General features: G+C 47.7%; 1 protein-coding gene across 1 annotated transcript in view; it reads right to left on the minus strand.

The window, feature by feature from the left end:
- The window catches only part of DNAH9 (dynein axonemal heavy chain 9), a 975,671-nt gene that overhangs the window by 913,273 nt on the left and 40,911 nt on the right, over nt 1–21,487 (minus strand). The window contains exon 4 of the mRNA XM_069200368.1: nt 21,229–21,359. Coding sequence (XP_069056469.1) covers nt 21,229–21,359 — 131 coding nt within the window. The remainder of the gene's footprint in view (nt 1–21,228; nt 21,360–21,487) is intronic.

A 21,487-nucleotide genomic window follows, 5' to 3' on the forward strand; every position in this document is an offset into this window, starting at 1 on the left:
CAATGCTCTGTGTAAAATGGTTTTCAGCGAGACACAAAGTGCCTACATTTAAAAAAAAAAAAGACACCTGTTATATGCAGCTTGGGTAATGGGTTGTGAACGGGCCATGCTTGACATGTGTCATATATTGTCAGACCGTGATTTCTAAGAACCAGTCTTTTGACATCGGGCATCAGCCTCCCACCTTCAGCCCTGTTCAGAAGACAAGCTTCTGTGTTCGTTCCAGTGCAGATTCGGACAATGGGACAGCAGTCCACAAACAGGGTTAATGAGTGCATGCAAACGATTGCATGTATAGTATCCCCCTGGGAACAAGTCAAGACAGCCACAGTGCATTTCCCTACAGCTAAAGGAACGGTAAGATATTTCTGCAGTCTCCTGACCTTTAAACCTTCTTCTGGCACTATTTCTGCAAATTTTTTCCCCAGTCTGTCTGCAAAGTTCTTGCTTCTCACAATGGCTGCTGATTGTGGTTTCACTGAAGGAACAGAAGTGACATACTTTGTTCCTTCGAAACCCATCATGGCCGCTGTTATGCGCACCAGGGGTCCCTAGGGTGTAACTCCTGCCCTGGGATCCACCCCCAGGCTGATTGCATAAATCGCTTCTCACTCGACCACACTGAAGAGGCCCACAGCAGTACGGCCTGCTGGCGACTCGTCACACACCAAAGGTTGGTCATTTAATTTAGGACATTTCTGGGTCATACCAAACCAAGCTCACCCTGCTACCTAGTCACTCTAACTGTGCAAGTTCAGCTGTGAGGCCCGTGGGAGGCCTACTGTATCTGACCATATCAGCCTGCCTATGCCACCTGGTCAAGGGCGGATTGTGCACCGCTCTCAGTTGTTGGTACAAAAAAAAACAAAGCGAGAAATAAAGACAGTTAACAAGTGGGTAGAAGACAATACTGTACAGAACTTCAAAACACACAGCCACAGCAGCAGAAACACAAATATTGCCTGATAGTCGGTCCCCAAATCCAGACTAGCCTTACAAAGATGGCATCCATTCCCACGCTTGAGCCCTTCATATGTGATGGACCTCTGTCGTCTCTTGCAGCTAAATGGAAGGACTGGCTGGACCGCCTAGAGACATACTTTGCAGTGCTGGCAATTGAAAATGACAGAAAACTCCCTCTGCTCGTACACTTGGGAGGCACAGCAATACACAAGATCTCAAAGTCCTTAGCAGAAGTGGGACCGCACACACAACACGCTAAAACAAACAATTAAAAAGCACTTGAACCACTCGCAAACCCAGATTACAAGAGATTCCTGCTACGTCAAGCTAGAAAGCAAAAGGATGAGTTGGTGGATGCATTCTACGCTCACCTGAAAGAACTAGCTAGCATGTGCACCATACCCAATGCAGAAGACGAGATTAGGGCGCAAGTCATACAAGGTCATTCATCCACAAAATTACGAGAAAACATACTCCAAGTCCTATATCCTGATGTTTGGCCACTCCAAAGAACTGTCCAAGGTGCGAGCTGCGCACATGGAGGCTGCCCTCCAGTGACCAACTAAAATAGAACCAATCCACGCTGTTATCAGCACCCAACTGGACTGGAAGAAAGTCCGCCCTAAACCAACCACAACTTCAAAAATATACCACTAGTATGGGGGCTCCTATCCCCACCAAGGCGCATGTCCGGCACAAGGGAAGAGGTGCTCTGCATACAACAAACTCAACAACTTTGCTAAAGTTTGCAAGTCTACAACCAACAAATCCATACCAAAGACCAAAGTCGCACATGTCCGAGAAACACCAAGCATGCCAGATAGTGAGAGTGACATGGACGACGACGATATTGAAGGAACGGTGCACGTCATTCACGCCATGCAGCCTGAAGAAAGGAAAGGACTTTGCATCCCCAAATGCATGGTCACCGTGGAAGGGTGCTAATCCACACGGGTGCCTCCATCAATATAATGGCAAAACCAGTGTTCCAAACTCTCCCAGTTTGACTAACGCTTCGACCCACAGCCACCCAGGTATACCTGGTGCTAATTGACAGAGACGCCTCAATCAATATAATAGCAAAACCGTCTTCACAGTTGCCATCACGCATGAGGACCAGGCCAACAAGGTAAGGATATACATCACACGAAGAGGAACAGGGATGTTACTAAGCTGCAAAACTGCTGAACACCTCCAACTGGTCAGGTTTGCTTACAGTGTACATCTATCTGCTATAAACGCATTGGTGGAAGGACACTCACAACTATTCTAGGAGTTTTGGGTGCGTGAAAGACCCAATGGTGCGTCTGCATGTCGACAAATCAATCCAACCGGTTGCCCTTTGCCATCACCATATGACCTTCCACCTTTGGCAGAAAGTAGAAGAGTTGCAAAAACTGGAAGAGGCAGACATCATAGAGAAAGTTGATGGCCCTACCCCATGGGTGTTCCCAATTGTTCTGGCTCACAAGTCCAAACAGCCAGTCAAAATATGGGTGGATATGAGGCTCTCAAAATAATCAATCAGACGAGAAAGACATCTACACCAACGGTGGACAACATCGAAGCCAAAGTGAATGCTTCCCAATGGTTTTCAAAAGTAGACCCCCGAGTCAGCTGTGACATCTTGATACATGCCACGACTCTGGAAGAACAATGGGAAAGATTAGAAACCACGTACCAATGGCTCCTTGACAGTGGGCTCACACTACACCGCAAGAAATTCGCATTCTTCAAGACCAAAGTCAGCTTTTTTCGGATACAAATTCGCAGGACACAGGGTCATGCCTGATGAAGCCAAGGTCAAGGACATCTGCTCAGCACCGGTCCCTGCCAGCATCACAGGAGGCAGGAGCTTCCTGGGGATGGTGTCTTACTGCATAAGTTTCATCCCCAACCTCACATCACTGACAGATCCTCTTCGCAACCTAACAAAGTACAATACCATCTGGGAATGGGGGCCAGGATAAGCGTTGCAGGCAACAAAAGGCGCCCTGTCTGAGAATACCACTCTGGCATACTTCGACCAAAGACTCAAATCTGAACTGTCTGTGGATGCCAGCTGCACAGGACTGGGAGCCGTGCTCTCCTAGAAACAAAGCAACAGGGAATGTATGCTACCTGAGGGCTTGTGGACACATAGCAGAGATACTATTAAATCGAAAAGGAGGCCATTGCCATCCACTGGGGTTGCTGACATTCCCGTCTGTACCTCTATGGACACCCTTTCAGCGTCCACACAGACCACAAACCCCTCATCCCCCTTTTCTCAGGATCCTCCTCCAAACCATCACCGAGGATAGACAAGTGGATCCTGCTGCTCTAGGAATACTGTTTCTCTGTGGTCTACCAGCCCAGGTCACTTCCCCCAGCCGATTATCTGTCCCGACATTCTTGACCTGCCACCACAGGGGAGGAATCCAAGCAGAAGAAATTGAGGAGTATGTGAAGCTGGTAGTGGAACAGTCTTGGTGGCTTCAATTGAATGGAGAGATAGAACGCTTGATGAGGACACTGGACAAGACAATTCGCATTACTGTGGCAGAAGGGAGGAATGTAGGCTGTGCCCTATATGCTTTCCTCAGGGAATATTGCCGAGCCCCACACTCTACAATCAAAGTCAGGCCCAACTACTTGTGTCCCAATCGACAACAGAATGACACTATACCTCACATAGACTCTCCTTTAATTTTCTGAGACAAGGCATCGGACGCTCTTCATTGCAGAAAAACAAGGTATGACAAAATGTCTCTCAAGAAGAAAGCCCAGCCCCAGTCTCTGTGAAGAGGAGATCTAGTACTTGTAAAATACAGACACCCAGGAAGCTCCATCTACCCTTCGAGCCCACCCCATGGTGGGTAGTATGAGAAAAAGTTACCATGGTCACAGCTGCAAAGGGCACAGAGACAATCAAAAGGAACATGGCCCTGTTCAAAAGCTACCTGCCTGCGAGCCATCCCGAAAATGGTGGACAGATGGAGCCTGATGAATAGAATGCAAGGACAAAGGGGGGAGATCTGTTGATTGGGAGAATCCTGAGTCTCCCTGCCCTGATGGAGGAACTGCCACCACCAGGGATGACCCAGCACAGACTCCACAGAGCACACCTCAGAGCCTTGTGGCAACCAAATCCAGAGCCCTTGGGTCAGTTCCTGGGACCAGTCAGCAGAGCCAGAGATCCCAGAACCCAAGGTATTACCTATGCCCCAATCCGGCAACCTCGTCTCGACTCAGAGACTTTATCCGGGAGTGAAGGTCGAAGGGACCAGCACCTGTTGTGCCCCATGTCTTATATTGCCTGCAGGCCTGTCATTTGCAGTTTGCATCTTTCGGACCTTTTTCTCTCTCTCTCTCTCTCTCTCTCTTTCCTTTTTTTAAAGTTTTTCTTTTGTTTGGTTTTGGGAGGAATGTTATGTTGTCATTACTTGGGTGGACCCACTGTTCCGTGCACACCAGGGGTCCCTAGGGTGCAAACCCGACCCTGTGACCCCTGAGCTATTTACAGACGTTCATTCTCTGAGTGGTTTTAGCCATGACATCACAGCATATTCAATAAATAGATCCGCTTTCCTGGGGGAAAGCAAATTTGTACCACTGCCACTGTGTCAAAGTAATCTGTTTTAGAGAAGCCGCACACCACCCTGCGACCCCGCCAAGTTCCTGACTCCCACCTCCACAACAGCCACCAACACAGTTAATGATTACGTTTTCATGCTAACCTGTAGTGGCTGTATTGTCTCCCATTCTGCTTCCTTTCATACTACTTCCTGTTTTCACTTATATAAGAAGCTGGATTCTTTTGTATTATCTGTTGCAAGAATTAAGAAGTCAGGTTCTTCACTATTTGGTTACTGTAGGAAATGAGTTTGTTGTTTGACTGTGAGCCCTGATCAAGCAGCAACCACAATCCTTTTCAGGTTCAGGCACAAGCAAACCCCAAATTAAACTGTGCTCAAACTCTTTGTAACTGGGCACAGAGCAGTCAGGCTTAACTTAGAGGCAATGTGTCAAGTACTTGTGCAACACTTTAAACAGTAAAACAGTAAAAACACCACACAAAAAGATTTCCACACCAGGTTAGAAAAATAAAGCTCAAGTTAATAAATGAAACAAGACCAAAGTGACCTAAATTCCAATTAGAAGAATAAAAGGCATACAGCGCAACTGTGGATATCTGGTTGCACAGGATCAGGACAAAGTTGCACGTTCATGCCGACCTCAGTGGAGCACAGGCTGGATATAGGGACCCAGTTTGGCTCACTGAACAAGAGTACCTTCAATCCTGGTTTGAGGAGCGTTGCGTGGATCTGCATCGAAGACGCGTCGCACAGCCATAGCTATGCATCAGTTCTGAGATGCGGCGAAGCTGCGATGCAAGGGCCTGCATCACCATCGAGGATCCTGTGGATGGGGATACTGTGGATGGGGCTTGCGAAGCGGAGTCCAATGCTGAAGTTGTGTCGCGCATTGGCAGTTGTGTCGTGCAGTGGCAGTTCAGAAGGTGATGCGGGCTGCGGCGGCGATGCAGCAGTGATGCAGGTCCCTCCAAAGGGTCCAATCAGCAGCGGAGATGTGTAATTTTGCTGGGGGTTGCGCAGTGCAGCAGAGGATTCACAGAGGCTGCTAAGCACCTTAAGCCCACTTTCAAAGGCCCAGGACTGAGGTGGCACCACTCACAGATGGCAGAGTCCAGGTACACGTGCAAGGCTGTTGGAAGCCTGTTGTGTCCCTCAGGCTTCAGATCAGGATGCCAGCCATCTAGCCATTGGAGTAACTCTGGGTTCTGGGTTCTAGAGCTGCAGTCTAGTCCTTCTCATCCAGGCATGAGGGCAGCAGGTAGCAGGTCATCACAGCAAAGCAGGAGCCCGGCGGGTGCAGTCCAGCAGAGCGGCCCTTCTTGTAGCACCTCAGCAGTCCCTCTTCCAGGCAGAGTATCCACAGGTCCAAAAATTTACTTAAGAGTTGATGTCTGAGGTCCAGTATTTATTCCTAGTTGTGCCTTTGAAGTGGGGAAGAAGCTTCTAGAGATTTTCCGCGTGAAGTCCCCTGATATCCTGCCTTCCCTGCCCTGGATCCAAACTGTATGCAGCCCTTTGTGTGGAGGAGGAAGACAGCCTGTTAAGGTATAAGTGGGGCGGCGCCCAGCTTCTCCTTCCCATCCTGACACTAATGGTTCATCCAGGAACACCTAAGCTCCCTATTGTGTGTGGCTGTCTATGAGAAATACATAAAGCAACTGTCCGCTATGCCCAGTCATGTGACCAGAGACAGGCTAAAGACACTAAATGGGTAAAACAAGAAAATGCCAACTTTCTATAATTGCTACTTTTAGAATTGCAATTCAAAATCCGACCTCACCATAAATTAGGATTTTAAATTAGGATTTGAGAGACACCAAACATGAACTGCTCATCTCTTCTCATTTGGAAATTACAAATATAACATACAGTGAGGCAAATCCATTGTTACAAAAATTGAAGTGGGAGGACAAGAGAGCTGGCAGGACCACACAGATAATGAGGAACATGGTTCGGTCCAGTAGGAAAGAAGGGGCAAGGACACCAGCCCAACAAAAATGCAATACCTGCCCCAACAGTACACCCATCAGAATAAAGTTAAAATAAAGGAGAAAAATAAAGAGATAGTCTTGTGGTGGCAATTGGAGAGTGGTGTGTACAATAAGAACTGTAGGCAGGGTGAAAATAATTTGCATATTTACTTTTGGGTACTACTGAGGGACTGCAGCAAGTACACCACACTGTAAAATTATTAGGGTTACTTGGACACAGCAGTACCACTACAGAATGCCCGGGGCAAGGACACATTTTGTAATACTTAGCCCTCATCAAGAATGGACTGTAAGTTCTGATGAACCTAGTAACTGTGGATACCGGACACATTGGAATTGCAAGTTTGAATTTTCAACTCAGAGATATCTGCCATAAACTGTAAGTAGTTCACTGCGGTGTTACATCTGTGCAGATAAATTACTAGAGCATATGCACATCCAGAATGGAAAGAGTGCTTTTCACGCTGTCAAGTGACATGTTGTGGGACTCTGCACTAAGTGATTGGGTAAGTGTTATTGCCGCAAGGACCGTTGTGGAATCTTTCACTCTTACGATTAGACAGAGGGGAGGGCTGCATACTGCCTGAAGCATTAGGCATAAAAGGAAAGCAGAAGAACTGCAGAGTTTATAGCTTGATAAAGAATGTCAACTTGGTCTTCTTTATTTGCCAAACAAAGACAATGAGTTTCAGGAAAGGGATGTAGAAAAGCCTTATGAACTGCCTTTTCTGAGGTGGTGGTCTAGGTGCTATCAGAGGTTCCTAATCCAAGATGAAGTACAGCCTTTTCCTGTGATGTTAGTTCATGTTTGAGTCATACAAAAGGAGGCATTTGCAAGTGATAGATGCCTCAAAAAACATTTGTCCCTTATTGTTTGTTGTGTTCCTCAACACTGTGATAATATTTTTGTGCCCGATTTTTGCTTCTAGCAGTTGGAACTTCTACGGGATTCTACTTCTGGATATTCTTGCACGGTTCTTTTCTTGTTTCTAAAATGGGGAGTTAAGTGTCTTACTAATCATGTCAGTTTTTAATCAAGAGCTACGAGATTGCCAAAGAGATTTTTTTACCTTTTGTAGTGTTATAGCCTCCTAACTGAAACCTTCTTAGATAGACACTTGATACCTGCAGCATGCAGTATTCTGTGCAGAGTGGCACCCTTTCTTCAGGTAAACAAGAAGGGACTCAATAGGACCTCAGAGTGTCCATTTCCTAATATGTGGCCTGAGGTCAAAAGCAACCAGTTTAAAAGCTAGCTTTAAGCCTTGCCTTAGTATGGTGAAAAGCTTATGTTAAAAGCAATACGTTTAGTTTTTAGCACATTGTGAAAAGTAAATAGTTTTCATGTCATGATAAATCCAATGGCTTCGTAATTTGAATTAAAGGTTTAGTGCCTGAGGCTGCGGTTCTGTTTTATTAATTTAGATTCCTTGTCAAAGCTCAGATTACATGCCTTCAGTTAACAAAAAATATTTTTATGTTTTTCACATATGCATGGTTAGGGCTATCAGTATTTTTAGGGTTAGGGCCTATTTGAAAGTAACTGCTCGGAGGGCACTTTGCAGATACCAAGAACAGACAAGATTTAAAGGGTTAGTGGCCCTTAGAAATTTTATGGTGTAAGTAATTTACATCATGTCCATTTTGTGATCCTTGTTAGGAGGGGCTCCATTTTGTAAGTTTCCTGAGAACTTACACATGTGTATAATGTTATGTGTAAGATTTAGTTGTGTGCGCATGAAAGTACTTTCCATTCTTAAAGAAAATGTACCAATCATTCATTTAGTGGTATTTGGAGAGTTGCTGAGCTCTCATTTTCCTGGCACACAGTATCTTCCTGAATCAGTCTGTACTATTCTGCCTTGTTACCCTGACTTTCAAATGCTAATACAAGGGGTATTGGGTCCCCAGTTTGAGGGTCTGTGGCCGGGAGGCCCCAAGCAATCAAAGCTTGACAGCCTCTATTGATACACGCAGTAACTTATGCTTGTTGAGGTATGTCCAGAACCAAATTCTGCATAGCACCAAAAATAAGATTTGAAGCCTCATCACAATCAGTCCCTTGCTTTTTTCCATTATGTACATCTCTGGGACACCTTGTGTGTTAACCCCTTCGCTGCCAGGCCTTTTCCCCCTCCTGTGCCAGGCCTTTTTTTGCCTATTTGGGGCAGTTCGCGCTTAGGCCCTCATAACTTTTTGTCCACATAAGCTAACCAAGCCAAATTTGTGTCCTTTTTTTCCAACATCCTAGGGATTCTAAAGGTACCCAGACTTTGTGGGTTCCCCTGAAGGAGGCCAAGAAATTGGCCAAAATACAGTGAAAATTTCGTTTTTTTCAAAAAAATTGGAAAAAGGGGCTGCAGAAGAAGGCTTGTGGTTTTTCCCCTGAAAATGGCATCAACAAAGGGTTTGCGGTGCTAAACTCAGCAGCTTCCCAGCTTTCAGGAACAGGCAGACTTGAATCAGAAAACCCAATTTTTCAACACAATTTTGGCATTTTACTGGGGCATACCCCATTTGTGCAATTTTTTATGCTTTCAGCCTCCTTCCAGTCAGTGACAGGAATGGTCATGAAACCAATGCTGGATCCCAGAAACCTAAACATTTCTGAAAAGTAGACAAAATTCTGAATTCAGCAAGGGGTCATTTGTGTAGATCCTACAAGGGTTTCCTACAGAAAATAACAGCTGAAAAAGAAAAATATTTAAATTGAGGTGAAAGAAACATAAATTTTTCTCTACTTTTTACTCTGTAACTTTTCCCTGCAATGTCAGATTATCGAAAGCAATATACCGTTACGTCTGCTGGACTCCTCTGGTTGCGGGGATATATAGGGTTTGTAGGTTCATCAAGAACCCGAGGAACCCAGAGCCAATAAATGAGCTGCACCCTGCAGTGCGTTTTCATTCTATACCGGGTATACAGTAATTAATTTGCTGAAATATAAGGAGTAAAAAATAGCTATCAAGAAAACCTTTGCATTTCCAAAAAGGGCACAAGATAAGGTGTTGAGGAGCAGTGGTTATTTGCACATCTCTGAATTCCGGGGTGACCATAGTAGCACGTGAATTACATGGAATTTCTCAAATAGATGTCTTTTTTACACACACCCCTATATTTGGAAGGAATAAATGTAGAGAAAGACCAGGGGCAATAACACTTGTTTTGCTATTCTATGTTCCCCCAAGTCTCCCGATAAAAATGATACCTCACTTGTGTGGGTAGGCCTAGCGCCCGCGACAGGATATGCCCCAAAACACAACGTGGACACATCACAGAAAACAGAGCTGTTTTTAGCAAAGTGACTACCTGTAGATTTTGGCCTCTAGCTCAGCCGCCACCTAGGGAAACCTACCAAACCTGTGCATTTCTGAAAACTAGAGACCTAGGGGAATCCAAGGAGGGGTGACTTGTGTGGCTCGGACCAGGTTCGGTTACCAAGAATCCTTTGCAAACCTCAAAATTTGGCTAAAAAAACACATGTTCCTCACATTTCTGTGGCAGAAAGTTCTGGAATCTGAGAGGAGCCACAAATTTCCTTCCACCCAGCGTTCCCCCAAGTCTCCCGATAAAAATGAGACCTCACTTGTGTGGGTAGGCCTAGCGCCCGCGACAGGATATGCCCCAAAACACAACGTGGACATATCACAGAAAACAGAGCTGTATTTAGCAAAGTGACTACCTGTAGATTTTGGCCTCTAGCTCAGCCGCCACCTAGGGAAACCTACCAAACCTGTGCATTTCTGAAAACTAGAGACCTAGGGGAATCCAAGGAGGGGTGACTTGCGGGGCTCGGACCAGGCTCTGTTACCCAGAATCCTTTGCAAACCTCAAAATTTGGCTAAAAAAACACATGTTCATCACATTTCTGTGGCAGAAAGTTCTGGAATCTGAGAGGAGCCACAAATTTCCTTCCACCCAGCGTTCCCCCATGTCTCCCGATAAAAATGATACCTCACTTGTGTGGGTAGGCCTAGCGCCCGCGACAGGATATGCCCCAAAACACAACGTGGACATATCACAGAAAACAGAGCTGTTTTTAGCAAAGTGACTACCTGTAGATTTTGGCCTCTAGCTCAGCCGCCACCTAGGTAAACCTACCAAACCTGTGCATTTCTGAAAACTAGAGACCTAGGGGAATCCAAGGAGGGGTGACTTGTGTGGCTCGGACCAGGTTCTGTTACCCAGAATCCTTTGCAAACCTCAAAATTTGGCTAAAAAAACACATGTTCCTCACATTTCTGTGGCAGAAAGTTCTGGAATCTGAGAGGAGCCACAAATTTCCTCCCACCCAGCATTCCCCCACGTCTCCCGATAAAAATGATACCTCACTTGTGTGGGTAGGCCTAGCGCCCGCGACAGGATATGCCCCAAAACACAACGTGGACACATCACAGAAAACAGAGCTGTTTTTAGCAAAGTGACTACCTGTAGATTTTGGCCTCTAGCTCAGCCGCCACCTAGGGAAACCTACCAAACCTGTGCATTTCTGAAAACTAGAGACCTAGGGGAATCCAAGGAGGGGTGACTTGTGTGGCTCGGACCAGGTTCGGTTACCCAGAATCCTTTGCAAACCTCAAAATTTGGCTAAAAAAACACATGTTCCTCACATTTCTGTGGCAGAAAGTTCTGGAATCTGAGAGGAGCCACAAATGTCCTTCCACCCAGCGTTCCCCCACGTCTCCCGATAAAAATGAGACCTCACTTGTGTGGGTAGGCCTAGCGCCCGCGACAGGATATGCCCCAAAACACAACGTGGACATATCACAGAAAACAGAGCTGTTTTTAGCAAAGTGACTACCTGTAGATTTTGGCCTCTAGCTCAGCCGCCACCTAGGGAAACCTACCAAACCTGTGCATTTCTGAAAACTAGAGACCTAGGGGAATCCAAGGAGGGGTAACTTGCGGGGCTCGGACCAGGTTCTGTTACCCAGAATCCTTTGCAAACCTCAAAATTTGGCTAAAAAAACACATGTTCCTCACATTTCTGTGGCAGAAAGTTCTGGAATCTGAGAGGAGCCACAAATTTCCTTCCAACCAGCGTTCCCCCACGTCTCCCGATAAAAATGATACCTCACTTGTGTGGGTAGGCCTAGCGCCCGCGACAGGATATGCCCCAAAACACAACGTGGACATATCACAGAAAACAGAGCTGTTTTTAGCAAAGTGACTACCTGTAGATTTTGGCCTCTAGCTCAGCCGCCACCTAGGGAAGCCTACCAAACCTGTGCATTTCTGAAAACTAGAGACCTAGGGGAATCCAAGGAGGGGTGACTTGTGTGGCTCGGACCAGGTTCGGTTACCCAGAATCCTTTGCAAACCTCAAAATTTGGCTAAAAAAACACATGTTCCTCACATTTCTGTGGCAGAAAGTTCTAGAATCTGAGAGGAGCCACAAATTTCCTTCCACCCAGCGTTCCCCCACGTCTCCCGATAAAAATGAGACCTCACTTGTGTGGGTAGGCCTAGCGCCCGCGACAGGATATGCCCCAAAACACAACGTGGACATATCACAGAAAACAGAGCTGTTTTTAGCAAAGTGACTACCTGTAGATTTTGGCCTCTAGCTCAGCCGCCACCTAGGGAAACCTACCAAACCTGTGCATTTCTGAAAACTAGAGACCTAGGGGAATCCAAGGAGGGGTGACTTGCGGGGCTCGGACCAGGTTCTGTTACCCAGAATCCTTTGCAAACCTCAAAATTTGGCTAAAAAAACACATGTTCCTCACATTTCTGTGGCAGAAAGTTCTGGAATCTGAGAGGAGCCACAAATTTCCTTCCACCCAGCGTTCCCCCACGTCTCCCGATAAAAATGATACCTCACTTGTGTGGGTAGGCCTAGCGCCCGCGACAGGATATGCCCCAAAACACAACGTGGACATATCACAGAAAACAGAGCTGTTTTTAGCAAAGTGACTACCTGTAGATTTTGGCCTCTAGCTCAGCCACCACCTAGGGAAACCTACCAAACCTATGCATTTCTGAAAACTAGAGACCTAGGGGAATCCAAGGAGGGGTGACTTGTGTGGCTCGGACCAGGTTCTGTTACCCAGAATCCTTTGCAAACCTCAAAATTTGGCTAAAAAAACACATGTTCCTCACATTTCTGTGGCAGAAAGTTCTTGAATCTGAGAGGAGCCACAAATTTCCTTCCACCCAGCGTTCCCCCACGTCTCCCGATAAAAATGATACCTCACTTGTGTGGGTAGGCCTAGCGCCCGCGACAGGATATGCCCCAAAACACAACGTGGACATATCACAGAAAACAGAGCTGTTTTTAGCAAAGTGACTACCTGTAGATTTTGGCCTCTAGCTCAGCCGCCACCTAGGGAAACCTACCAAACCTGTGCATTTCTGAAAACTAGAGACCTGGGGGAATCCAAGGAGGGGTGACTTGCGGGGCTCGGACCAGGTTCTGTTACCCAGAATCCTTTGCAAACCTCAAAATTTGGCTAAAAAAACACATGTTCCTCACATTTCTGTGGCAGAAAGTTCTGGAATCTGAGAGGAGACACAAATTTCCTTCCACCCAGCGTTCCCCCATGTCTCCCGATAAAAATGATACCTCACTTGTGTGGGTAGGCCTAGCGCCCGCGACAGGATATGCCCCAAAACACAACGTGGACATATCACAGAAAACAGAGCTGTTTTTAGCAAAGTGACTACCTGTAGATTTTGGCCTCTAGCTCAGCCGCCACCTAGGGAAACCTACCAAACATGTGCATTTCTGAAAACTAGAGACCTAGGGGAATCCAAGGAGGGGTGACTTGTGTGGCTCGGACCAGGTTCTGTTACCCAGAATCCTTTGCAAACCTCAAAATTTGGCTAAAAAAAACACATGTTCCTCACATTTCTGTGGCAGAAAGTTCTGGAATCTGAGAGGAGCCACAAATTTCCTTCCACCCAGCGTTCCCCCACGTCTCCCGATAAAAATGATACCTCACTTGTGTGGGTAGGCCTAGCGCCCGCGACAGGATATGCCCCAAAACACAACGTGGACACATCACAGAAAACAGAGCTGTTTTTAGCAAAGTGACTACCTGTAGATTTTGGCCTCTAGCTCAGCCGCCACCTAGGGAAACCTACCAAACCTGTGCATTTCTGAAAACTAGAGACCTAGGGGAATCCAAGGAGGGGTGACTTGCGGGGCTCGGACCAGGTTCTGTTACCCAGAATCCATTGCAAACCTCAACATTTGGCTAAAAAAACACATGTCCCTCACATTTCTGTGGCAGAAAGTTCTGGAATCTAAGAGGAGCTACAAATTTCCTTCCACCCAGCGTTCCCCCAAGTCTCCCGATAAAAATGATACCTCACTTGCGTGGGTAGGCCTAGCGCCGGCGACAGGAAACACCCCAAAGCGCAACGTGGACACATCCTAAATTTTGGAAAAAAACAGGTGTTTTTTGCGAAGTGCCTACCTGTAGATTTTGGCCTCTAGCTCAGCCGGCACCTAGGGAAACCTACCAAACCTGTGCATTTCTGAAAACTAGAGACCTAGGGGAATCCAAGGAGGGGTGACTTGCGGGGCTCGGACTAGGTTCTGTTACCCAGAATCCTTTGCAAACCTCAAAATTTGGCTAAAAATACACATGTTACTCACATTTCTGTGGCAGAAAGTTCTGGAATCTGAGAGGAGCCACAAATTTCCTTCTACCCAGCGTTCCCCCAAGTCTACCGATAAAAATGATACCTCACTTGTGTGGGTCGGACTAGCGCCCACGAAAGGAAAGGGCCCAAAACACAACGTGGACACATCACATTTTTTTATAAAAAGCAGTGCCTACCTGTGGATTTTGGCCTGTAGCTCAGCCGACACCTGAGGAAACCTAGCAAACCAGTGCATTTTTGAAAACTAGAAACCCAGGGGAATCCAAGATGGGGTGACTTGCGGGGCTCTGACCAGGTTATGTTACCCAGAATCCTTTGCAAACATCAAAATTTGGCCCAAAAAACACTTTTTCCTCTCATTTCGGTGACAGAAAGTTCTGGAATCTGAGAGGAGCCACAAATTTCCTTCCACCCAGCGTTCCCCTAAGTCTCTCGATAAAAATGGTACATCACTTCTGTGGGTAGGCCTAGCGCCCACAAAAGGAAATGGCCCAAAACACAACGTGGACACAACATATTTTTTCACAGAAAACAGAGGTGTTTTTTGCAAGGTGCCTACCTGTGGTGTTTGGCCTGTAGCTCAGCCGGCCCCAGTGGGGGGGGCAGAAATGCCCTAAAATAAATTTGCCTCCCCAACCCCCACCCTCCCCCGCCGGGAGCGACCCTTGCCTACGGGGTCGCTCCCCCTGCGTGACATTGGCACCAAAAAACAAATCCCCGGTTCCTAGTGGTTTCTGCCCCCTTGGGGGCAGGTTGACATAAACTCAGCCAATCTGCCCCCAAGGGGGGCAGAAATGGCCTAAATACAATTTGTCCCCCAGGGGAGCGACTTTTGCCTGATGGGTCGCTCCCCATCTCTAAAAAAAAAAACAAAGAAAAAAAAGAAAAATTCCCCTGGCGCCTAGAGGTTTCTGCCCCCCCCCCGGGGGCAGAAATGGCCTAAAATAAATTTGCCCCCCCAACACCCACCCCCCCCCGGGAGCGACCCTAGCCTACGGGGTCGCTCCCCCTGCGTGACATTGGCGCCAAAAAACAAATCCCCGGTGCCTAGTGGTTTCTGCCCCCTTGGGGGCAGATTGACCTAAAATTGGCCAATCTGCCCCCAGGGGGGCAGAAATGGTCTAAATACAATTTGCCCCCCCAGGGGAGCGACCCTTGCCTGATGGGTCGCTCCCCATCTCTAAAAAAAGAAACAACAAAAAAAAAAAACACAAAAAAAAAATTGCCCTGGCGCCCAGAGTGTTCTGCCCCCCCCCCCGGGGGCAGTTCGGCCTAATAATAGGCCGATCTGTCCCCCGGGGGGACAGAAATGGCCTAAAATAAATTTGCCCCCCCAACCCCCACCCCCCCTCCGGGAGCGACCCTTGCCTACAGGGTCGCTCCCCCTGCGTGACATTGGCGCCAAAAAACAAATCCCCGGTGCCTAGTGGTTTCTGCCCCCTTGGGGGCAGATTGACCTAAAATTGGCCAATCTGCCCCCAGGGGGGCAGAAATGGTCTAAATACAATTTGCCCCCCCAGGGGAGCGACCCTTGCCTGATGGGTCGCTCCCCATCTCTAAAAAAAGAAACAACAAAAAAAAAAAACACAAAAAAAAAATTGCCCTGGCGCCTAGAGTGTTCTGCCCCCCCCCCCCCGGGGGCAGTTCGGCCTAATAATAGGCCGATCTGTCCCCCGGGGGGGCAGAAATGGCCTAAAATAAATTTGCCCCCCCAAATCCCCCCCCCCCCCCCCCCGGGAGCGACCCTTGCCTACGGGGTCGCTCCCCCTGCGTTTACATTGGCGCCAAAAAACAAATCCCCGGTGCCTAGTGGTTTCTGCCCCCTTGGGGGCAGATTGACCTAAAATTGGCCAATCTGACCCCAGGGGGGCAGAAATGGTCTAAATACAATTTGCCCCCCCAGGGGAGCGACCCTTGCCTGATGGGTCGCTCCCCATCTCTAAAAAAAGAAACAACAAAAAAAAAAAAACACAAAAAAAAAATTGCCCTGGCGCCTAGAGTGTTCTGCCCACCCCCCCGGGGGCAGTTCGGCCTAATAATAGGCCGATCTGTCCCCCGGGGGGGCAGAAATGGCCTAAAATAAATTTGCCCCCCCAACCCCCACCCCCCCCCGGGAGCGACCCTTGCCTACGGGGTCGCTCCCCCTGCGTGACATTGGCGCCAAAAAACAAATCCCCGGTGCCTAGTGGTTTCTGCCCCCTTGGGGGCAGATTGACCTAAAATTGGCCAATCTGCCCCCAGGGGGGCAGAAATGGTCTAAATACAATTTGCCCCCCCAGGGGAGCGACCCTTGCCTGATGGGTCGCTCCCCATCTCTAAAAAAAGAAACAACAAAAAAAAAAAAACACCAACAAAAAATTGCCCTGGCGCCTAGAGTGTTCTGCCCCCCCCCCCCCCCCCGGGGGCAGTTCGGCCTAATAATAGGCCGATCTGTCCCCCAGGGGGGCAGAAATGGCCTAAAATAAATTTGCCCCCCCAACCCCCCCCCCCCCGGGAGCGACCCTTGCCTACGGGGTCGCTCCCCCTGCGTGACATTGGCGCCAAAAAACAAATCCCCGGTGCCTAGTGGTTTCTGCCCCCTTGGGGGCAGATTGACCTAAAATTGGCCAATCTGCCCCCAGGGGGGCAGAAATGGTCTAAATACAATTTGCCCCCCCAGGGGAGCGACCCTTGCCTGATGGGTCGCTCCCCATCTCTAAAAAAAGAAACAAAAACAAAAAAAAACACAAAAAAAAAAATTGCCCTGGCGCCTAGAGTGTTCTGCCCACCCCCCCGGGGGCAGTTACGGGGTCGCTCCCCCTGCGTGACATTGGCGCCAAAATCAAATCCCCGGTGCCTAGTGGTTTCTGCACCCTTGGGGGCAGATTGACCTAAAATTGGCCAATCTGCCCCCAGGGGGGCAGAAATGGTCTAAATACAATTTGCCCCCCCAGGGGAGCGACCCTTGCCTGATGGGTCGCTCCCCATCTCTAAAAAAAAGGAAGAACAAAAAAAAAAAACACAAAAAAAAAATTTGCCCTGGCGCCTAGAGGTTTCTTCCCCCCCTGGGGGCAGATCGGCCTAATAATAGGCCGATCTGCCCCCGGTGGGGGCAGAAATGGCCTAAAATAAATTGCCCTCCGCCCCAGGGAGCGACCCTTGCCTAAGTGGTCGCTCCCTTTGCGTGAAATTCACGCAAAGAAAAAACTCCATGGTGTCTAGTGGTTTCTACCCCCCTTGGGGGCAGATTAGCCTCATCAAAATAGGCCAATCTGCCCCCAAGGGGGGCAGAAATGGGCAAAATATAATTTTCCCCCAAGGGGAGCGACCCTTGCCTAAGGGGTCGCTCCCCACCCAAAAAAAAAAAAAAGAAACAAAAAAAAAAAAAATGGTCCCTGGTGCCTAGAGGTTTCTGCCCCCCCCTGGGGGCAGATCGGCCTAATAGTAGGCCGATCTGCCCCCAGGGGGAGCAGAAAAGGCCTTCCCGAAAATATGCCCCCCTGGGAGCGACCCTTGCCCAAGGGGCCGCTCCCTTTTGTCAATAACAATAAAAATAAAAATAAATCCCTGGTGTCTAGTGGTTTCTACCCCCTTGGGGGCAGATTGGCCTCATCAAAATAGGCCAATCTGTCCCCAAGGGGGGCAGAAATGGCCAAAATATAATTTTCCCCCAAGGGGAGCGACCCTTGCCTAAGGGGTCGCTCCCCACCTCAATAAAAAAAAATGAAACAAAAAAAAAATGGTCCCTGGTGCCTAGAGGTTTCTGCCCCCCCTGGGGGGGCAGAAAAGGCCTTTTAAAAAAAATGCCCCCCCTGGGAGCGACCCTTGCCCAAGGGGTCGCTCCCTTTTGTCAATTTCAAAGAAAAAAAAAAAAATCCCTGGTGTCTAGTGGGGTTTCAAAAGCCGGATTGCAAGCAATCCGGCTTTTGAAACCCTCGGAGGGACTTCAAAGGGAAGGAAATACTTTTCCTTCCCTTTGAAGCCCCTCCGGGCCTCCCAAGTGATTGAAAAAGAAATTCTTTTGCATTTCTTTTTCAATTGCGCTGGAAGCAGAGCTTCCAGCGAGACGAGGGAGACCCCTGTGACACATCAGCGCGCGCGCGCTGACGTCACAGGGGGGGTGGGGGGGGTCGGGGGTGGAAGGGGAAGGTCTTCCCCTTCCATCCCCGACTTGGGGGGGAAGGGGGGTGCACGGGGGGCGCGCTAGCGCGCCCCCAAGTTCCCCTGTGCCATGGACGAGATGATCTCGTCCAAGGCACAGGGGAACTGTAGCCTTGGACGAGATCATCTCGTCCAAGGCACCCAAGAGGTTAAAGAAGGATCTATGTAACACAAATTGTTGCTAAAGTCACCATTTTCAAATAGATGTCCGTAAGCAAAAACTGTGGAAACTACACAAAGTAGTTATATGGTGAAAGTTGCACAAAAATCAAATTGCTCACTACCCACATTTCATAACGGAAGTGTAAAAAGTAGGCAAAATAAATCAATTAATTTGAAGATATGTCAGCCCTTGACCCGATTCCTGGTATAACGTCTGTTAGACTTTTCATCCTTGGCATGGTCTCCCTTAACTTTTTGCCTCTGTTCCCCAGGTTGTTGATGTGTGCTGGACCCTGATGTTACTGTTTTTTGCTCCTCTAGGCACTTTACCACTGAAAAAGTGCAAGTGCTCCTTTACAAAATGTTTACGTAATTGGCTTATCCATGATTGGCATATTTGATTTACTATTAAGTCCCTAGTAAAGTGCACTGGAGGTGCCATGGCCTGTAAATCAAATGCTACTAGTGGGCCTGCAGCACTGGTTGTGCCACCCACATAAGTAACTCTGAAATCAAGTCTCACACCTGCCACTGCAGTGTCTGTGTGTACAGTTTTAACTGTAAATTTGACTCGGCAAGTGTACCCACTTTTCTTACATGACAGACACCCCTAAGGTAGGCCCCAGGTAGCCCCAAGAGCAGGGTGCAGTGTATGGTTAAGGTAGTACATATAGTAATGTGTTTTATATGTCCTGACAGTGAAATATTGCTAAATTCTTTTTTCACTGTTGCAAGGCCTGTCCGTCTCATAGGTTAACATGGGGGCTACCTTTAAATCTGATTAAAGTGTAGATTCCCTTTGGGAGCGGATGGACATGTGGAGTTTGGGGTCTCTGAGCTCACAATTTAAAAATACATCTTTTAGTAAAGTTAATTTTAAGATTGTGTGTTTGAAAATGCCACTTTTAGAAAGTGAGCATTTTCTTGCTAATACCATTTCTGTGACTCTGCCTGTTTGTGGATTCCCTGTCTGGGTCAGTTTGACAGTTGGGCTGGTTGCACCTCACAATGGACAGTGACATAAAGGGAGCTGGGGTGTAGCCTGCATATTTGGATGAGCCATCTGTGCTAAGAGGGAGGGGAGGAGTGGTCACTCACACCTGAAAGGGCTGTGCCTGCCCTCACACAATGCAGTCTCCACCCCCCTGGTGAGTGTCTGGGGCCTGGCCTGGGCAAGGTAGGATTTCACATTCAAAGGAGACTTTACTTTGAAGTAGGCCTACTTCAAAGCAGAAATTGGGTATAAGAAGGGCACCCAAAACCACAGACTTTAGAAACACTTCTGGAAACAAGAGGACCCTCTGCCTGGGCTGAAGAGCTGAGGAAGAAGAGCTGCCCTGCCTGTGACTGTGCTTTGTGGAGCTATCCTGCAGTTGCTGCTTCTTCCAGAGTAAGAGGGCAAAGACTGGACTTTGTATGCCTTCCATCTTGAGAAGAAATCTCCAAGGGCTTGATTTAGAGCTTGCCTCCTGTTGTTTGAAGTCTCAGGGACAGCAAAGACTTCTCTCTGCCAGCACCTGGAGTCTCTGGACAGACTCCTACTCTGCCCTGTGGTGCCCATCCAGTTCCTCGGACCCTGAAAGGAGAAGCTGGCAGCCTAAGAGGAAGAAATCCACGCACAGAGCGGCGTGCGGGGAAAAGATCGACGCAACTCTGATCCGTGGCTGAAGAAACAATCGACGCTCGCCGGAAACACGACTGAAGAATCGACGCACAGAGCAGGAGAAATGACGTGCAGCATCACTGACGGAGGCTGGGAGATCGCAACCCGCGCTGCATGGTTTTCGGATCATTGTGCGGCTGGATTTCTGACGCAAACCATTGTTGTGCGTGCAAAAACAACGCAAGGCCTGCCTGGACCCGTGTGCGGACCGAATCGACGCATCGCTCTCCTGCGGAGAGAAGAACTGACACACACTGACTCAATAGAAGGGGAAAACGATGCAAGGTTTTGCTCGTGAGTGATATCAACGCATCGCAAGCCCTTTTTGACCCACACCCGCCCGTGCAGAGGTATTTTTGATGCGCACCAGGTATATTTTCACACCAGCAGCCCTAGTGTGTGTTTAAAACTACTTAAAGACTCTTTTTGATTTTTAATTGATAACTTGACTTGTGTATTGTGGATTTTTGTCGTTTTGGTCTTGTTTTGTTTAGATAAATATTTCCTATGTTTCTAAACCTGTGTTGTATCATTTTGTAGTGTTTTCATTACGTTACTGTGTATGTTGGTACAAATACTTTACACCTATCACTCTGAAGCTAAGCCTACTGCTCTGCCAAGCTACCGAGGGGGTAAGCAGGGTTTAGCTTGAGGGTGATTTTCTTTTACCCTGACTAGAGTGAGGGTCCTTGCTTGAACAGGGAGTAACCTGACTGTCAACCAAAGACCCCATTTCTTACAAAGTCTATCTGAGCCTACAAAGAAACAAACAGTAAGTGGTCCAAAGATAGGAGGGGAACCATGGGCTGTAGCAGGGACCCTATGGGTGGCAGTAAATTAGGATTCCTATGATATTTCTGCTTCCTCCTACAAAACTCTCTTTGTTATTTGGTCAGCTGATGACGTCATCTGGAGCATGGATCCTTAGCAGAACAAGAGTCTTGCAGTGTAAGAGGAAAGTGGGAACCTTGCCTGTTATGGAAGTAGTGTGACAGAGAGCACGTAAGAAGTAAAATATGAAGTGTGAACCTTGGCAACCGAAGGCATCAGAAAAGGGAGCTTGTCCGTTCATTATAGCAGAGAGCACTCTTAATATGTGAATGTGGTGTTAAAGTCATACCTGCTACCACATCTCGGAACATAGCTTTGAATGCTGGAAAGTAACTGCTCTGCACTTTTTCCAGGAGCTCTGCCATTTTTCTCACTCTCTTGGTTTTCAATTGGTTGTAGATACATTCCAAGTCTGCATACCTAACGAGAAGAAAAGAACAATATATAGCAATACCTGGCATACTACTAGTTAATCTGATTGACTAATGTTGCAGTGAAAAGGGTCGCTCATTCAAGTAGGACTCTAACAAATAATGTTGTATACATCT

This window comes from Pleurodeles waltl, chromosome 7 (genome assembly GCF_031143425.1).
Source record: "Pleurodeles waltl isolate 20211129_DDA chromosome 7, aPleWal1.hap1.20221129, whole genome shotgun sequence".
Classification (NCBI taxonomy): Eukaryota; Metazoa; Chordata; class Amphibia; order Caudata; family Salamandridae; genus Pleurodeles; species Pleurodeles waltl.